Source organism: Balaenoptera acutorostrata, chromosome X (genome assembly GCF_949987535.1).
Source record: "Balaenoptera acutorostrata chromosome X, mBalAcu1.1, whole genome shotgun sequence".
In the NCBI taxonomy this organism is placed as follows: domain Eukaryota; kingdom Metazoa; phylum Chordata; class Mammalia; order Artiodactyla; family Balaenopteridae; genus Balaenoptera; species Balaenoptera acutorostrata.
Genome location: NC_080085.1, coordinates 88534526 through 88553071, shown reverse-complemented (window position 1 = coordinate 88553071; position 18546 = coordinate 88534526). Strand labels below are relative to the sequence as shown.

At 41.5% G+C, this 18546-nt stretch overlaps 1 protein-coding gene across 3 annotated transcripts; it reads left to right on the top strand.

Moving 5' to 3' along the window:
• The first annotated feature begins 1273 nt into the window (after positions 1–1273).
• Positions 1274–6342, top strand: TSPAN6 (tetraspanin 6). 3 transcript variants are annotated; one of them, XM_007181456.3, is made up of 8 exons: positions 1274–1494; positions 2385–2426; positions 2831–2905; positions 3733–3831; positions 4119–4253; positions 4568–4651; positions 5373–5478; positions 6116–6342. In XM_007181456.3, the coding sequence occupies exons 1-7, from the start codon at positions 1408–1410 to the stop codon at positions 5439–5441; spliced, it is 591 nt and encodes a 196-aa protein (XP_007181518.1). In that variant the 5' UTR covers positions 1274–1407; the 3' UTR covers positions 5442–5478; positions 6116–6342. The 3 variants fall into 3 exon arrangements, with proteins under 3 accessions (XP_007181518.1, XP_007181519.1, XP_007181520.1); XM_007181458.3 differs by having other exon boundaries at positions 1276–1494; positions 2385–2573; XM_007181457.3 differs by lacking the exon at positions 2385–2426 and having other exon boundaries at positions 1275–1494.
• The last annotated feature ends 12204 nt before the right edge of the window (positions 6343–18546 follow it).

Genomic DNA, 18546 nt, shown 5'->3' with positions numbered 1-18546 from the left:
CAGTTTCTTCCCTCAAAGAGCTTATACTTTAGTTGAGAAACCAGACTTTAATAGATTAAAAAAAAAATCCCTCTCCTGAGGTTTCCAGTATTTAGGAGACTGTGAAGAGGGCTGGTTTTTTTTTTTTTTTTTTTTTTATTCCACTTTATCCCAAAGTCTGACTTCGGGCTGCCTGTGGACATAAGGGACCAGAAACTTTCTGGTGATTCATTCTTATCCTGTAAGCAGTTTAAGTCCTTAGGAACACGTGGTCTCAAGTTCTAGGAAGATCTAAGCAATTGGGAGAATTTCTTGGGGATGAGCAGACACCAAATACCATATACAGCTTGTATAATAGGGGAGATGACTGCAAAGCACAGTTAGCTCTAGTTTTGGCTTTGCCATTAGTTGTATGACCTATGATTTCAGCCTCTTTGTGATCAGCTGGTTCTTGATCTGAAAAACCAGAAGGCTGGAATAATACAGTGCCTTTCAGTTTTAACATTTAAAAGGGGGTCACATTTACCTGGTATTCTCTGCAGCGCCTTCCCTTTTTGAAGTTTGTAGCTAATAGCTGAACTTACATTTCAGGATTAAGTACTTTAAAACACTTTTCCTCAACTCTCAAGTCACTTAGAGGATAAGGGAGGAGAGGGATAAAGGAGCTTGGCAAATTCTTGTAGAGAAATTCTAAAATTCATTATCTTTCATACCTACCTTTGGAATTCGTACAAGTGATTGTTTTTTATTATTCTTATGCCCCCTCCCCACCTCATAAAACAATGTTCAAAAATCGAAAAGCACAAAACAGGAAAGGAATCAGCGTAATTCTACCATTCAGGTAAATTGCACTTTTCCTTTCGGTTTTTGTCTAAAAACATGTGACTGGACGTATCGCTCTGCGATCTGCTTTTGTTTCTCTTTGGAAATATATTTCTTGAGAGTATTTTGCTATGTCATAAAATATTCTTAGGTCACTTTTAACCTCTTTCCATTTCTGTTTTTCCTTCTAGGGCTCCAGGGGCCGGCGAGGCCGTATCTCAGAGCGCTGCTGGTGCTGCTGGTGCCGCTGGTGATAGAAACAATATGATGCAGTTATAAGGTCAGGGGGAGGGGTGGCGGGCGGGAAAGATTCCTTGAGCGAAAAAATGAAGCAAGCTCCCCTTTGAAGATCTAAGAAATTTCCGACACTAGAACCTTTTGTGTAGAGTTTTCGGCAACCTTCGGCAGGGGGCGCTCGGAAATTGTCGTCACTTTCCGGACAGCCTCCCGGGCCTTGCCCTCTAGAAAACTGTACAGTGTTTCCGGCTCTTCTCAGTCGCAGACGCTCGTAACTTTTCGGCACTTTCCGGGGAGACTCGGGGGCTCCGCGCCTCGCTCACTCTGTTCCGATCGCCTGGCGCGGCCGGGCAGGGTCTCGGGCTAGTCATGGCGTCCCCGTCTCGGAGGCTGCAGACCAAACCGGTCATCACTTGTTTCAAGAGCGTTCTCTTGATCTACACATTCATCTTCTGGGTGAGAGACGGAGACGCCAGGGGACGGGAGGGGATCCCGGGCTGGGGTCGTGGGGGGGGTGACCCCAAGCGGAGGGAGCTCGGATCGGGGGTGGGGAGGGGAGGCGCTGGTGGGGCTGGGGCGGCGGTCGCTGCTGGGTGACGACGTGCTGGGGCTCGAGCTCGGGCTCGGGCATCTCGCCCGCGCGGGTCGGGGTGTCGGGCGACGGCAGCCGAGAGGCTGAGCCGGGACCCAGCCGGGAATTCGATCCGGGGGGCGAGTAAGGGAGTGAATCCCCCCAGAGCAAACAGAGGGTGTCCCCGGACCGTTGGAGAGGCAAGGCTTGCCCGGCCCCGGTGAGGGCTCGCTTGCATAATAGTCTTTTTCTTTTCACTGCTTCATAAGAGGGGAGTATTTCGCAGGTAAGTATGGTAATGGCTCCACTCCCGCCAATCTGTCCTTGGGCTTGCTTTGTGTACCATCCCTTTGTACCCTGTGCTCATCTCTGAACTGGGGGGAAGGGGAAAGTTTCTGGAACTCTTAGAAACACTCCCCCCACCCCCCCACCCCCACCTGCGGAAAGGTTTTCTTCCTAAGGCGGGTGTAAAACAGTTAAGTTTTGATCCCTAGGGCAAAAAAAACAGATAAAGTTTAAGAATTTTGTCAAGGTGCCTTCTCTAGCTGCCCCTTAGTTTTGTCCTGGCCACAGCGATCCAGCGTGTGGATTTATCAAGGCCTGTTCTTGTGTACAGCCCCACCCCCTTGTCTACCATATCCCAGCCACAGCTCTTTGGCCACAGACTGCTACATCAATTCTCACACCTATTGTTTCTTAAACACCTAGTGGTTTGTGGTTTGAAGATGTTGCTGTATACAGTGTGTAACTCTCAATTCTCTGATTTCCCACATAGATCACTGGTGTTATCCTTCTTGCTGTTGGCATTTGGGGCAAGGTGAGCCTAGAGAATTATTTTTCCCTTTTAAATGAGAAGGCCACCAATGTCCCCTTCGTGCTCATTGGCACTGGCACTGTCATTATTCTTTTGGGCACCTTCGGCTGTTTTGCTACCTGCCGAGCTTCTGCATGGATGCTAAAACTGGTGAGTCCTTGCTTTCTTAGAATTGGTTGTTGGTTTTTGAAAAGGCTTATATGTTGTAGGCTTTGTTTCTTGGAACTAGGCATGGCCCTTTTTGATTTTTCCTCTTCCTTATGAAAACTTAGCAAGTAACAGTGTAGCTGCCAATTCCCACCTTTGTTGTGTTTTCCCTGCCCTTTTCCATAAAAACGTGCTGAACATTGACTCCCTTTGCAGCTGTGATGTATAGACTGACTTGGACTTTTCTTTTTATCCTGCAGTATGCAATGTTTCTGACTCTCATTTTTTTGGTTGAACTGGTCGCTGCCATCGTAGGATTTGTTTTCAGACATGAGGTAAGCTTGAGTTTGGGAACCTTAATATGTGAAAATTTATCCTCTAAGAGATAAAGCTGGATAAATTTAAGTAATAGAGTTAAGCGACAGCTTTCACTAGTTTAAAAAATCACTTACAGCTGTGTTTAAAGCTGACTTTTCAACCTGTAGCTGACAGTAATGACTTTCTGGTAAAAAAAACCTAGCCCACTTTTTTGGTAAAGACTGATAGTCACCAGAAGAAAATTGAAGGTACCCGTAATTATTTGTATTTGCAGTCATTTTTTCTGTGTATAAGTACCTATTAAAGTGTAGATAGTACAATTTATAACTTCAGCGATAGGAAAATATTTAAAGCACAAAATTGATACCTTCTCCACTCATCAAAACCTTAATAAATCTGGGGTTAGGAAGTCATTCAATGAGTACTAAGGGCTCATCAATGAGAGTGGTAGTGCAAAGTGGTAGTGCATTCTCCCAGAGTGAGATTTTGTAGCTTAAAAAAATCCCATAGGCATCAAATGTGTACTCAATTGAAAGTGAAGAAAGATTGAGGGTGGGAGGAGATATAGCAGAAGGAAGCTGCCACTTGAATAAATACATGTTCCCATAGCACTTTGAACTTCTAGTCGTTATCATCTTTTACTGGCATGTTTTGCTTAGGAATCCCCTTAGCTAAACTTACATTGCTTAGAAGACAGGATTGGACCATAGAAGTTAATTACCATACACATTGCTGCTATCAAAGATAGGACCATTGGTCAGATGTGGGAATTTCTTATTTGACGTAGAAACCAAAAGAACATTCTAAAATCTTTGTTTACTGGCCTTGTGTTTCTTTGCTGTAGATTAAGAACAGCTTTAAGAATAATTATGACAAAGCTTTAAAGCAATATAACGCTACGGGAGATTATAGAAGCGATGCAGTAGACAAGATCCAAAATACGGTAAGTGGTCATAGGTGGTGGCTTCTCAAGAGGGGAACACATTCCTTATTCCCTCAGAGAAGAGGATAGGGCCCTGCCTACCAGACGTTGTCCATTTGTACTGTAGCACTGAAAGTAAGGCCAGTCCCAAAGTGCTTATCTCATGAATTATAATGCCAGTAGAGAACAGCTGCTTTAAAATATGTCTTAAGATAGAGATCACCAAGTATAATCTAAGATGATGGTTTAATTGTTTGACTACAAAGTGGTAATATGAACTATAAATGCTTCTGTTGGATTTTTTTCAGTTGCATTGTTGTGGTGTCACCGACTATAGAGATTGGGAAGATACTAATTATTACTCAGAAAAAGGATTTCCCAAGAGCTGCTGTAAACTTGAAGGTTGTTCTCCTCAGAGAGATGCAGATAAAGTAAACAATGAAGTAAGGAGTAAAAAAAGAATTTAATTTTTACTCACAATACATGTGATCTGAAATAGGGCAGAGCAGGTGTTATTCTCATTGAATAAATGAGGAAACTGAAGCTCAGAAAATTGGTGACTTGATTTCACACTTAAATGCATAATCCAAAAGGTGGAACCTGTGTTCCTCAAAGGAGACAGGATTTGTTATGAAAGAATAAATTTTAATAAAAGAACAATCAAAGGCTAAGGTAGCTCATCTTTCACAGAGATGTGTGATCAAAGTATTTATTATGGTTTGAGCTGTACTTAATGTTTTTTTTTCTCTTCCATTAGGGTTGTTTTATAAAGGTGATGACCATTATAGAGTCAGAAATGGGAGTTGTTGCGGGAATTTCTTTTGGAGTTGCTTGCTTCCAGGTAAGTCCTTGTAGTTAGGAAATGTTTCATCACTCTTGTTAGGTGTAAGCTATAAGATTTCCACTTTGAAGGCTTCAGTTTTTGCTTCAGGGCCCTGGTTAGCAAGGGCATTTTAGAGGAGTCATATTTTCACAAAACTCTCAGTTGCTCATCACAGTAGAGATGTAGTAGTTTCGCTCTTTTCATTCCAATTTTTGGTTGTCTTGCATCTTATGTTTTCCCACACTGTTTTCCACAACTACAGAGTTCTCTAAGACCTGCCCTGCTAGGTCTGTCTGAATCTGCACTAATAGCCGCTAGCCACCTTTCAAAAGTTATGTGGCTAGTGGCCACCGTGTTGGACAGAACAGGTATTGCAGAACATTTTCATCATCACAGCACTGTTTTAGAATCCTCCAAGAGAATCTCTGCCTTGATAGATGGACATTTTACTTGATGAGATGCATATTCTAAGCCATATCCTTTTTGCTCTGATAACTGAGAGGAAGAGTAAGAAAAGTTTCCCCAAACTTCAAGATTTTCCTGAGTGATTTTTGTCAGTGGTGGTTGTGAAATTCCAGATCACAGTAGTAGTTAGACTTCACTTATATGCTTACTCTAGAAAAAAAGCTTAAGGAAATTGGTAGTGAATTAGCAGTGAAAGGAGAATATACCTGTATCCTGAGGTCTTTAAGCTTTGTGTGTATGTGTGTGTTTAATTTTGCTTGTATTTTATTTCCAGCTGATTGGAATCTCTCTAGCCTACTGCCTCTCTCGCGCCATAACAAATAACCAGTATGAGATAGTGTAACCAGCACAACACGGGCCTATTCCTCTCCAACTTTAAGGTGTGTTCATCTTGATGCTCAGCTCTCTCAGTGTTAGTGTTTACTCCAGCCTATACGTGTGATGGATGGACTGAGTTTGCCAAGAAGGTCATGTCCAGCAGTGCATTCAAATGTTATTGGTACTGTGTAACCCTTCATAGGCACTTGTCTCTCAATACAAGTCATGGCCAAAAAGGACAGAAGGGCCTCTCTGGGTTTACGTGCACATGTCAGCCTAAAGATCTTAAGTGGTCCCCTTTCTAACAGATTTGGACCTAGTGTAGAGAAGTGAAGAATCCCAATAGTGACCTGGCAAGTACACTCTGCTCTTGGTCAATATCGGCATTTTCCCCTGGTCTTTTACCTAATTCTCGTTTACTGCAGTCCTCTGGTGGACTGTTACTAGAGCCATAAACTCATCTAGCTTAACTAGATTTTGGAGAAACATGTGCTTCAATAACTTCAGTATTTGAATGGTAAAACGTGAGAACTGTAGCTGGCTGAATTAATCCCTGGGGTGCCCTTCACATTTGAATTGAGCCACTGACTGGGAACACGTGAAGGTCTTCATTAGCAGACTAGATTAAAATGTGTGGAAAGGAGTACAGATATTGAAATTTGGGTTATAAGTAAATTAACTTTTTTTCTTTAATTTTAGGATATTAACATCCCCACCCCCAACCCTGTGAATTACAAGATCGCCTGGATGGAAGACCGACATTTCTTACAGATAGATTGAAAAACTATACCAGTAGTCTGATTCGATCAAGACATTTGCTTGATATGTTCGAAGTCCACCTTTTGTCTCATTCATGTTAGATAGTTGAAATCCCCATGTCACTCTGAAACACTGGAAGAGCTTAGTAAATTGTAAATGAAGCAATACTGTGTTCCTCTTGACTTTTTTTTTCTCAGTGTGTGGCTTTTGAAAGGCACTGTGAGTTTGCTGTCAATGTAGTGTGATCAAAAATTGATCCCTCCAAACTGGACCTTTTCCCAGCCAGGGTTATGTGGTGTGATTGTATAATTTGCATCAAGAAGTTAAAATGTTTTCATTAGTCTCTGTTCTGCTGATAGGCAGAGAGTCACGTTGTGTAATTTAATTCCAGCCAGTAGTTGAATAACACCCATCATCAGAGTTGCCAAACGGTAGTAACGACGGTCTCTGACCTCTAAGGCACCCAAGACTATAAGAGGCACTACCAGTCCTCTGTGATACACCAGGTTACAACACAGTTAACACTTTACATTTCTTTGCCTCGAAATTTAGGTATTTATACTAACATTCATATTTCCCCTATTGTTTGAAAAGTTCTAATTATTACTTAATGGTGTCAAGAGTTATTGTATTCTCCTTAGGAATTTAAAGCAACTCATCTTCATTAGCTTCAGCTGGTATTTCCTTACCAGGTTGATAAGAATTGTCAACATTAAGGTTAACTTTTAATAGTCTTAGTTTTGTTTTGTGCCTTTGATTAATATAAATCTTTTACACAATAGATAGAGTTTTCCTCTAAAATCATTGTGTTTAACTTTTGGAAAATCTGGGATGGTTGTTTTCCACTGAGAAAGCTAAGCCCCATATTTCTACTTGGAGTACAGTTTTAGATATGAAGTATAAAACTGAGGTCTTGACTCTCATTTTAAAAAAGTCCCTGTTTACAAAAACTGTTCCCTGTGAAAGGATTACATTCCTTGCTATGAAATAGCATACGCTTAGCATGCTCCTAGAGATCAGACTCTTTTTATTGTACAGTTTACATTAAGAAGTTGGATAGGGAGAGGTATAACTTGTACCTTCAGGCTAGTAAGGAAATTAATAATTAAAATTGGAGTTGGAATGGGGGAGTTCTTTCTTTGGTTTTGAGTTTCTTTATATATCCATTAGTAGAACCTAGCTCATCTGATTGCCACACATTCACACAGTCCTTGAATTTGATGGTAAGGGGGAATCAATCACAGTTATAAGGAAAGTGAATAAAAACTACTAGTTGAAAAAGATTAATAATGAATTTTGGGGTACATGTTTTAAAGTACTTGGAGTTACTGCAGAGAAAGGATATTCTCCATTAAAACATTTGATGGGTGACTTTTTTTATTGTTTTATTTATTTTTGGCTGCGTTGGATCTTCGTTGCTGTGCGCGGGCTTTCTCTAGTTGCGGAGAGCGGGGGCTACTCTTCATTGTGGTGCGCGGGCTTCTCACTGCGGTGGCTTCTCTTGCAGAGCACGGGCTCTAGGCACGCGGGCTCAGTAGTTGCAGCACACGGGCTTAGTTGCTCTGCGGCATGTGGGATCTTCCCGGACCAGGGCTCGAACCCGTGTCCCCTGCATTGGCAGGCGGATTCTTAACCACTGTGCCACCAGGGAAACCCTGATGGGCAACTTTTGACATAAGGTATAGGGATAAAACAATTGAAAACTAGTGGCTTTCCAAATGCAGTGAATCAGAGTTACTGAAATAAGTGAAGCTAAAGAAGGATTTAAAGGACAATCAGATTTATTTTAAGGATAATCAGTAATTTTCAAATAGCTATTTTTCATTAGGGTGGCGTAGAAGAACCTTTTAAAGTTTTCTTTAGTTTTTTTAAAAGTTAAATATTTTTCCTCATTATTAAAAAGAAAAAAACCCCCAGGACATATGGAAAGTAGGAAGAGAAAAAACACACTGCCTTGCCCTTAAGGTGGGTTGGTGTATTTATTTTTAAGGTGGGTTTATTTTGGATGGCCAATTACAGAAGTCCCTTCTAGTTAAGGTGTGCATGTGCACACTGGGCTGTAAAATCCACCTCCACCTTTGCAGTGTGCCAAAGCTATCCTGTGGGTTGTCTCACTTCCAGGCACCAGGTTGCCCACTGCAAGGCGGCTCTGAGCTCCACTTTGAGAAGCAGAGCTCCACAGGGCATATTTTCTGAAAATGTGGAAAGCTTGGCAGCTTTGGCCTATTCCTGTGAGGGGTTGGGTTTACGTTGTAGGCATCAAACTTTTATGGAAAATAAATCCCTAATACAAGGTATAAATGCCATTTCTGTTTTTCCTCAGAGTTCACACAGGATTCTTTGAGATGATGCTTTTAACCTCCTGTCAGAATCCAAGTTGGTACTTTGACAGTGATGCCGGCCAGCCAAACTGATTAAATTCTGAGAGGCAAAGCAGTGTATGCACTTTTGTGTGTGTGAAACTGAGGAAACTTTGGTTCCTTTGGACTATTCTGTATGGCTTTTGTTTGTATTTGTAGGAAAAAATCTAGCACAAGCTGTAACTACCATTCCTCACGCATACATAAGATACATTGAGATTTGATACTTTTAAAATTTGCTGCCCTTCAAGGTTGACACCTTGCCTGTGATGTAGCAAACCAATCTTTTTTAATTCAAAAAGGAAAACAAAAGGCGAATATATCAGAAAAGAATACATAAACTGAAACACTTTCAGGGAAATGAGACTTTCATTTTTAAGCCATGGGTCTAAAGCTTCGCCCAGATTCCTCATGAGGGAAAAGCCATTATGATTTAATTATGGCTTTTCTATTAGGTACCCCTACCCTGTGGAGCTTAGTAGACCTCGGCACTTAATAAGAGCACAGCAAATGCTAATGAAATGAATGAGGGAGTGAATCTAATTACAATGGCTTCTTAATGTTCTGTGTGAAATAAGTTGTTGATCTAAATATCTCATTCTATATAAGCCACTGTTTATATAATAGAAACCACCTGCCCAGTCAAAAACCACTTAACCTCGGAAACCACTGCTAACTTCCTTCCCGTCAAATCACTTTTTGCTGCTTTTCTTTTTTGAAGTCCTTGCTACATGCGAGGCCACCAAAGAGTCTTGGTTTTTGTTTTGACCTTGTAATATCCTGCTTTTCTTCCCTTTTACTGCTGTTTCTGGTTTACTTTGCTGTTTTAATTTCCGCCTACTTTTCAAGTGTGGCTGTCCCCCAAAGTCTTGCATTTGTCTTTCTGCTCTTAGGTTATGCTGACCTTGGAGGAACTGAATGTAGATAACACTTCAGTTGTGTGTTGGTAATTGTGACTTGTTTGTATCCCCCTCTCCCTCCAGCACCCCAAAGCTTAGCATTCTGAACACTTAAAAGTTCAAAAACCCCTCCTATAACATGTAGTGCATGGATAGTAGGCACATTTGATGTTGACTGAACTGGTTCCTTCACCAGGAATAACACGGTTTATGGCAATCGAGGAAAATGGTCCAGTTGCTCTGAGAGTTTATCATTGGCCCTGCTACATGCATTCATCAGATGAACATGAGTTCTTTGGGTAAGACTGTTATACTTGATCTGGTGGTGCTCTCATTACCACGTCCTCAAAGCTTTTATTTAAAAAAAATTGAAGTAGTGACGTAAATATTTCTCTCTTCCAACAAGTTTTTCACCACCTTTGCTGCGAAAAGACAATCTCAGTAGCAACATCCTCAAAGCAAATCAAACTGGCATGGTGCTTGCCTGGATATAGACAATCAATTCATGAATGGGTGCACACAGTGTGTAAGTAGGTAATACAAATACTCAGAATCATCGTTGGAAAGGTATGGACACAGGGCAACACACCTGGGGTACAGAGTAAGATTTTGAGAGGTGAGAGACTTGAGAGATTTTCACTCTAAGTGCACCTCTTGACCTTCCTTAGAAGGAAAATGGCATCTAAGAGAAGGTAGACCCTTTCCAAAGAGTTATTTTTCCTACTCAGTTTCTTACTCCCCCCATCCCCCCAGCCCCAGCCTCTGGAAGGTAAGAGAACTAATGTTTACTGAGTACTTACTAATTGCCCAACACCTTGTAAGGTGCTTCAATAAACTACCCTGTGCAGGGAGGTAGAGCTATCCCCATTTTTCAGAAAAACCACCAAAAAGCTGAAGATTAGGTTAAATAGCTTGTCCAAGGTCACACAGCTAGTAAGTGGCAGATCTAGGATCTGACTCTGAAGCCCATGCTTCTTTCATTGAATTATGCTGCACCTTAATAACAAAAAGGCTCTAGGGATTATGTGATGCTGGTCCATGGCCAGAGCACAGGAGTAAGAAAAAGCAATTCTCCTCCAAGTATCATTTAATCAGTCTTTACTGAATATGAAATCTTTAAAAAGGAAAACTTCATGAAAAAGAGTATCCTATTTTCTCACAACATGCTCTTGTACGGTGTTAGCATACAATAAGTACATATTAAAAACAAACACATCTGTAGTTACTCCCTGTCTCCACAATGTTATTGAACCAAAGAAATGACTACAAAGAGTTAATCACAGTCTAAACATTAACCCCTCCCATTGTCTTTTAAGCATCTTTTCATACCGCCAGAGGCTTCCTAAAGTTCATAAGCTAATATTTCCTACTTTAGTAAAGATACTCCACAACAGCTGCTTTCATAACATATTCTCTTGCAACTATCTTTAAACATTAAATGGAACCCCTCCCCCAAACCTCCGCTACACAGACACACACACGCTGGAGGCAGACTCACTCTCAACTCTGCAGGCAGAAATCCGAACCTTGCTTTTGGCAAATAGGTTTGTTTGCACATGCACACATGCACGTGGATAATCTATCCCCCTACTGGACAGCAGCAATTTCCAAGACCGACAGGCCTCATGGTGCGCCCCAGGGCGTCTAGGGAGTTCAGAGCTGCACACCACAGCCCACTGCAGCCTTGAATTCAGCCCAATCGCAGTCTGACCCAAGCAGGGGAACAAGCAACACAGGCCCTTCTTTCATCGTCTTCCTCAGCCCCCACCCTGACCCTTCTTGGCCTTGAGCCCATGCTGGGCCTCTGACACTGGCAGAAGGAAACCTAACAGAAAGCATGCCATGGTAATTATTTGAGAACTTGGCCTGAAGGCCTGAAGACATACCCAGAAGAATTCAGAAAATATCAAAAAGTTTAGGGAAAATTAAAAATATAAAAATTTGACAGATCAAAGATAACCAATGTTTTGATTTAAAAATAGATGTTTCTTATCAACCAAATGAATACATGAATTATAAAATGTATAAAAAATTCAGAGTTCAAGTGGTATAAAGTAATAAATTTGTCTCCCTTTCCTGCCCACCCTCATTCCCACTTCCCAGAGTGGGAATTACTGATAAAAGTTCCTTGTGGGAAGGGGACCTTCAAGATGGCAGAGGAGTAAGACACGGAGATCACCTTCCTCCTCACAAATACATCAACAATACATCTACATGTGGAACAGCTCCTCCAGAACACCTACTGAACGCTGGCAGAAGACCGCAGACCTCCCAAAAGGCAAGAAACTCCCCATGTACCCAGGTAGGGCAAAAGAAAAAAGAAAAAACAGAGACAAAAGAATAGGGATGGGACCTGCACCTCTGGGAGTGAGCTGTGAAGGAGGAACAGCTTCCACACACTACCTTAACTGGCGGAGACGGGGGGTGGGGGTGTGGCGCAGGTCAGGGGCAGCTTGGGAGCCATGGAGGAGAGCGCAGCAAGAGGGGTGCAGAGGGCAAAGCGGAGAGATTCCCGCACAGAGGATCGGTGCCGAGCAGCACTCGCCAGCCCGAGAGGCTTGTCTGCTCACCCGCCGGGGCTGGTGGGGGCTGGGAGATGAGGCTCGGGCTTCGGAGGTCGGATCACAGGGAGAGGACTGGGGTTGGCGGCGTGAGCACAGCCTGAAGGGGTTAGCGCACCACAGCTAGCCGGGAGGGAGTCCGGGAAAAGGTCTGGAGCTGCCGAACAGGCAAGAAACTTTTTCTTGCCTCTTTGTTTCCTGGTGCGCGAGGAGAGGGGATTAACAGCACCACTTAAAGGAGCTCCAGAGACGGGCACGAGCCGCGGCTATCAGCGCGGACCCCAGAGACGGGCGTGAGACGCTAAGGCTGCTGCTGCCGCCACCAAGAAGCCTGTGTGCGAGCACAGGTCACTATCCCCACCTCCCCTCCCAGGAGCCTGTGCAGCCCGCCACTGCCAGGGTCCCGTGATCCAGGGACAACTTCCCTGGGAGAATGCAGGGTGCGCCTCAGGCTGGTGCAACGTCACACCGGCCTCTGCCGCCGCAGCCTCACCCCGCATCCGTACCCCTCCCTCCCCCCGGCCTGAGTGAGCCAGAGCCCCCGAATCAGCTGCTCCTTTAACCCCGTCCTGTCTGAGCGAAGAACAGACGCCCTCAGGCGACCTACATGCAGAGGCGGGGCCAAATCCAAAGCTGAAACCCAGGAGCTGTGCGAACAAAGAAGAGAAAGGGAAATTTCTCCATGCAGCCTCAGGAGCAGCAGATTAAATCCCCACAATCAACTTCATATACCCAGCATCTGTGGAATACCTGAATAGACAAGGAATCATCCCCAAATTGAGGAGGTGCACTTTGGGAGCAGCAATATATATGTTTTTTTTCTTTTTCTCTTTTTGTGAGTGTGTATGTGTATGCTTCTTTGTGTGATTTTGTCTGTATAGCTTCACTTTTACCATTAGTCCTAGGGTTCTGTCTGTCCGTTTGCTTGTTTTTTGTTTTTAGTATACTGTTTAGTGCTTGTTATCATTGGTGGATTTGTTTTTTGGTTTGGTTGCTCTCTTCTTTCTTTCTTTTTTTCCCTTTTTTTATTACTTTTAAATTTTTTAAAATTTTAAATAATTATTTTTAATTTTAATAACTTTATTTTATTTTTTCTTTCCTTCTTTCTTTTTTTTCTCCCTTTTTTCTGAGCCGTGTGGCTGACAGGGTCTTGGTGCTCCAACCGGGTGTCAGGCCTGTGCCTCTGAGGTGGGAGAGCCGAGTTCAGGACATTGGTCCACCAGAGACTTCCCAGCTCCACATAACATCAAATGGCAAAAGCTCTCCCAGAGATCTCCGTCTCAATGCTAACACCCACCTCCACTCAACGACCAGCAAGCTACAGTGCTGGACACCCTATGTCAAACAACCAGCAAGACAGGAACACAACCCCATCCATTAGCAGAGAGGCTGCCTAAAATCATAATAAGGCCACAGACACCCCAAAACACACCAGCAAACGTGGTCCTGCCCACCACAAAGATCCAGCTGCATCCACCAGAACACAGGCACTAGTCTCCTCCACCAGGAAGCCTACAATCCCCACTGAACCAAACATAGCCACTGGGGGCAGACACCAAAAACAAGGGGAACTATGAACCTGCAGCCGGCGAAAAGGAGACCCCAAACACAGTAAGTTAAGCAAAATGACAAGACAGAGAAACACACAGCAGATGAAGGAGCAAGGTAAAAACCCACCAGACCAAAGTAATGAAGAGGAAATAGGCAGGCTACCTGAAAAAGAATTCAGAGTAATGATAGTAAAGATGATCCAAAATCTTGGAAATAGAATGGAGAAAATACAAGAAACGTTTAACAAGGACCTAGAAGAACTAAAGAGCAAACAAACAATGATGAACAACACAACACAATAAATGAAATTAAAAATTCTCTAGAAGGAATCAATAGCAGAGTAACTGAGGCAGAAGAACGGATAAGTGACCTGGAAGATAAAATAGTGGAAATAACTACTGCAGAGCAGAATAAAGAAAAAAGAATGAAAAGAATTGAGGACAGTCTCAGAGACCTCTGGGACAACATTAAATGCACCAACATTCAAATTATAGGGGTCCCAGAAGAAGAAGAGAAAAAGAAAGGGACTGAGAAAATATTTGAAGAAATTATAGTTGAAAACTTCCCTAATGTGGGAAAGGAAATAGTTAATCAAGTCCAGGAAGTGCAGAGTCCCATTCAGGAAAAATCCAAGGAGAAACACGCCAGACACATATTAATTAAACTACCAAAAATTCAATACAAAGAAAAAATATTAAAAGCAGCAAGGGAAAAACAACAAATAACATGCAAGGGAATCCCCATAAGGTTAACAGCTAATCTTTCAGCAGGAATTCTGCAAGCCAGAAGGGAGTGGCAGGACATATTTAAAGTGATGAAAGGGAAAGACCTACAGCCAAGATTACTCTACCCAGCAAGGATCTCATTCAGATTCGATGGAGAAATTAAAACCTTTACAGACAAGCAAAAGCTAAGAGAATTCAGCACCACCAAACCAGCCTTACAACAAATGCTAAAGGAACTTCTCTAGGCAGGACACACAAGGGAAGGAAAAAATCTACAATAACAGACCCAAAACAATTAAGAAAATGGTAATAGGAACATACGTATCGATAATTACCTTAAATGCAAATGGATTAAATGCTCCAACCAAAAGACATAGACTGGCTGAATGCATACAAAACCAAGGCCCATATATATGCTGTCTACAAGAGACCCACTTCAGACCTAGGGACACATACAGACTGAAAGTGAGGGGATGGAAAGAGATATTCCATGCAAATGGAAATCAAAAGAAAGCTGGAGTAGCAATTCTCATCTCAGACAAAATAGACTTTAAAATAAAGACTATTACAAGAGACAAAGAAGGAGGCTACATAATGATCAAGGGATCAATCCAAGAAGAATATATAACAATTGTAAATATTTACGCACTCAACATAGGAGCACCTCAATACATAAGGCAAATACTAACAGCCATAAAAGGGGAAATTGACAGCAACACAATCATGGTGGGGGAACTTTAACAGCCCACTTTCACCAGTGGACAGATCATCCAAAATGAAAATAAATAAGGGAACACAAGCTTTAAATGATGCATTAAACAAGATGGAGTTAATTGATATTTATAGGACATTCCATCCAAAAACAACAGAATACACTTTCTTCTCAAGTGGTCATGGATCAATCTCCAGGATAGGTCATATCTTGTATAACAAATCAAGCCTTGGTAAATTTAAGAAAATTGAAGTCGTATCAAGTACCTTTTCTGACAACAATGCTATGAGATTAGATATCAGTTGCAGGAAAAAATCTGTAAAGAATACAAACACATGGAGGCTAAACAATACACCCCTTAATAGCCAAGAGATCACTGAAGAAATCAAAGAGGAAATCAAGAAATACCTAGAAACAAATGACAATGAAAACACGACGACCCAAAACCTATGGGATGCAGCAAAAGCAGTTCTAAGAGGGAAGATTATAGCAGTACAATCCTACCTTAAGAAACAAGAAACATCTAAAATAAACAACCTAACCTTGCACCTAAAGCAACTGGAGAAAGAAGAACAAAAAACCCCCAAAGTTAGCAGAAGGAAAGAAATCATAAAGATCAGACCAGAAATAGATGAAAAAGAAATGAAGAAAACGATAGCAAAGATCAGTAAAACTAAAAGCTGGTTCTTTGAGAAGATAAACAAAATTGATAAACCATTAGCCAGACTCAACAAGAAAAAACGGAAGAAGACTCAAATCAATAGAAATAAAAATGAAAAAGGAGAAGTAACAACTGACACTGCAGAAATACAAAGGATCATGAGAGATTACTACAAGCAACTATACGCCAATAAAATGGACAACCTGGAAGAAATGGGCACATTCTTAGAAAAGCACAACCTTCCAAGACTGAACCAGGAAGAAATAGAAAATATAAACAGACCAATCACAAGCATTGAAATTGAGACTGTGATTAAAATTAAAAATCTTCCAAAAGACAAAAGCCCAGGACCAGATGGCTTCACAGGTGAATTCTATCAAACATTTAGAGAAGAGCTAACACCTATCCTTCTCAAACTCTTCCAAAATATAGCAGAAGGAGGAACACTCCCAAACTCATTCTTCGAGGCCACCATCACCCTGTTACCAAAACCAGACAAAGATGTTACAAAGAAAGAAAACTACAGGCCAATATCACTGATGAACATAGATGCAAAAATCCTCAAAAGAATGCTAGAAAACAGAATCCAACAGTACATTAAAAGGATCATACCCCATGATCAAGAGGGATTTATCCCAGGAATGCAAGGATTCTTTAATATATGCAAATCAATCAACGTGATACAGCATATTAACAAATTGAGGGATAAAAACCATTTGATCATCTCAATAGATGCAGAGAAGGCTTTTGACAAAATTCAACACTCATTTATGATAAAAACCCTCCAGAAAGTAGGCATCGAGGGAACTTACCTCAACATAATAAAGGCCATATATGAGAAACCCACAGCCAACATCGTTCTCAATGGTGAAAAACTGAAACCATTTCCTCTAAGATCAGGAACAAGACAAGGTTGCCCACTCTCACCACTATTATTCAACATAGTTTTGCAAGTTTTAGCCACAGCAATCAGAGAAGAAAAAGAAATAAAAGGAACCAAAATTGGAAAAGAAGAAGTAAAACTGTCACTGTTTGCAGATGACATGATACTATACATAGAAAATCCTAAAGACTCTATCAGAAAACTACTAGAGCTAATCAGTGAATTTGGTAAAGTAGCAGGATACAAAATTAATGCACAGAAATGTCTTGCATTCTTATACACTAATGATGAAAAATCTGAAAGAGAAATTAAGGAAGCACTCCCGTTTACCATTGCAACAAAAAGAATAAAATACCTAGGAATAAACCTACCTAGGGAGACAAAAGACCTGTATGCAGAAAACTGTAAGACACTGATGAAAGAAATTAAAGATGATACCAACAGATGGAGAGGTATACCATGTTCTTGGATTAGAAGAATCAATATTGTGAAAATGACTAAACTACCCAAAGCAATCTACAGATTCATTGCAATCCCTATCAAATTACTAATGGCATTTTTTATGGAACTAGAACAAAAAATCTTAAAATTTGTATGGAGACACAAAAGACCCCGAATAGCCAAAGCAGTCTTGAGGGGAAAAAACGGAGCTGGAGGAATCAGACTCCCTGACTTCAGACTATACTACAAAGCTACAGTAATCAAGACAATATGGTACTGGCACAAAAACAGAAATACAGATCAATGGAACAGGATAGAAAGCCCAGAGATAAACCCACGCACATATGGTTACCTTATTTTTGATAAAGGAGGCAAGAATATACAATGGAGAAAAGACAGCCTCTTCAATAAGTGGTGCTGGGAAAACTGCACAGCTACATGTAAAAGAATGAAATTAGAACACTCCCTAACACCACACACAAAAATAAATTCAAAATGGATTAAAGACCTAAATGTAAGGCCAGACACTATAAAACTCTTAGAGGAAACCCAGGCAGAACACTCTATGACATAAATCACAGCAAGATCCTTTTTGACCCACCTCCTAGAGAAATGGAAATAAAAAGAAAAATAAACAAATGGGACCTAATGAAACTTCAAAGCTTTTGCACAGCAAAGGAAACCATAAACAAGACGGAAAGACAACCCTTAGAACAGGAGAAAATATTTGCAAATGAAGCAACTGACAAAGGATTAATTTCCAAACTTTACAAGCAGGTCATGCAGCTCAATATCCAGAAAACAAACAACCCAATCCAGAAATGGGAAGAACACCTAAATAGACATTTCTCCAAAGAAGATATACAGATAGCCAACAAACACATGAAAGCATGCTCAACATCACTAATCATTAGAGAAATGCAAATCAAAACTACAATGAGGTATCACCTCTTACCAGTCAGAATGGCCATCATCAAAAATCTACAAACAATAAATGGTGGAGAGAGTGTGGAAGAAAGGCAACCCTCTTGCACTGTTGGTGGGAATGTATATTGATACAGCCACTATGGAGAACAGTATGGATGTTCCTTAAAAAACTAAAAATAGGGGCTTTCCTGGTGGCGCAGTGGTTGAGAGTCTCCTTGCCAATGCAGGGGACACGGTTCGAGCCCTAGTCTGGGAGGATCCCACATGCCGTGGAGCAACTAGGCCCATGAGCCACAACTACTGAGCCTGCGCATCTGGAGCCTGTGCTCCACAACAAGAGAGGCCGTGATAGTGAGAGGCCCGTGCACCGTGATGAAGAGTGGCCCCTGCTTGCCACAACTGGAGAAAGCCCTCGCACAGAAACGAAGATCCAGCACAGCAAAAAATAAAATAAAATAAAATAAAACAAATAAATAAATAAAAAAATAAAAATAGAACTGCCATATGACCCAGCAATCTCACTACTGGGCATATACCCTGAGGAAACCATAATTCAAACAGCGTCATGTACCACATTGTTCATTGCAGCTCTATTTACAATAGCCAGGATATGGAAGCAACCATGTGTCCATCGACAGATGAATGGATGAA

What these genes read in the sequence shown, in the direction of transcription:
- TSPAN6 (XM_007181458.3), top strand. Translation starts at nt 1,408, where the DNA reads ATGGCGTCCCCGTCTCGGAGGCTGCAGACCAAACCGGTCATCACTTGT. An exon ending in CAGATAAAGTAAACAATGAA is followed by an intron (nt 4,254 to 4,567) that starts GTAAGGAGTAAA and finishes CTCTTCCATTAG; the next exon opens with GGTTGTTTTATAAAGGTGAT. An exon ending in TTGGAGTTGCTTGCTTCCAG is followed by an intron (nt 4,652 to 5,372) that starts GTAAGTCCTTGT and finishes TTTTATTTCCAG; the next exon opens with CTGATTGGAATCTCTCTAGC.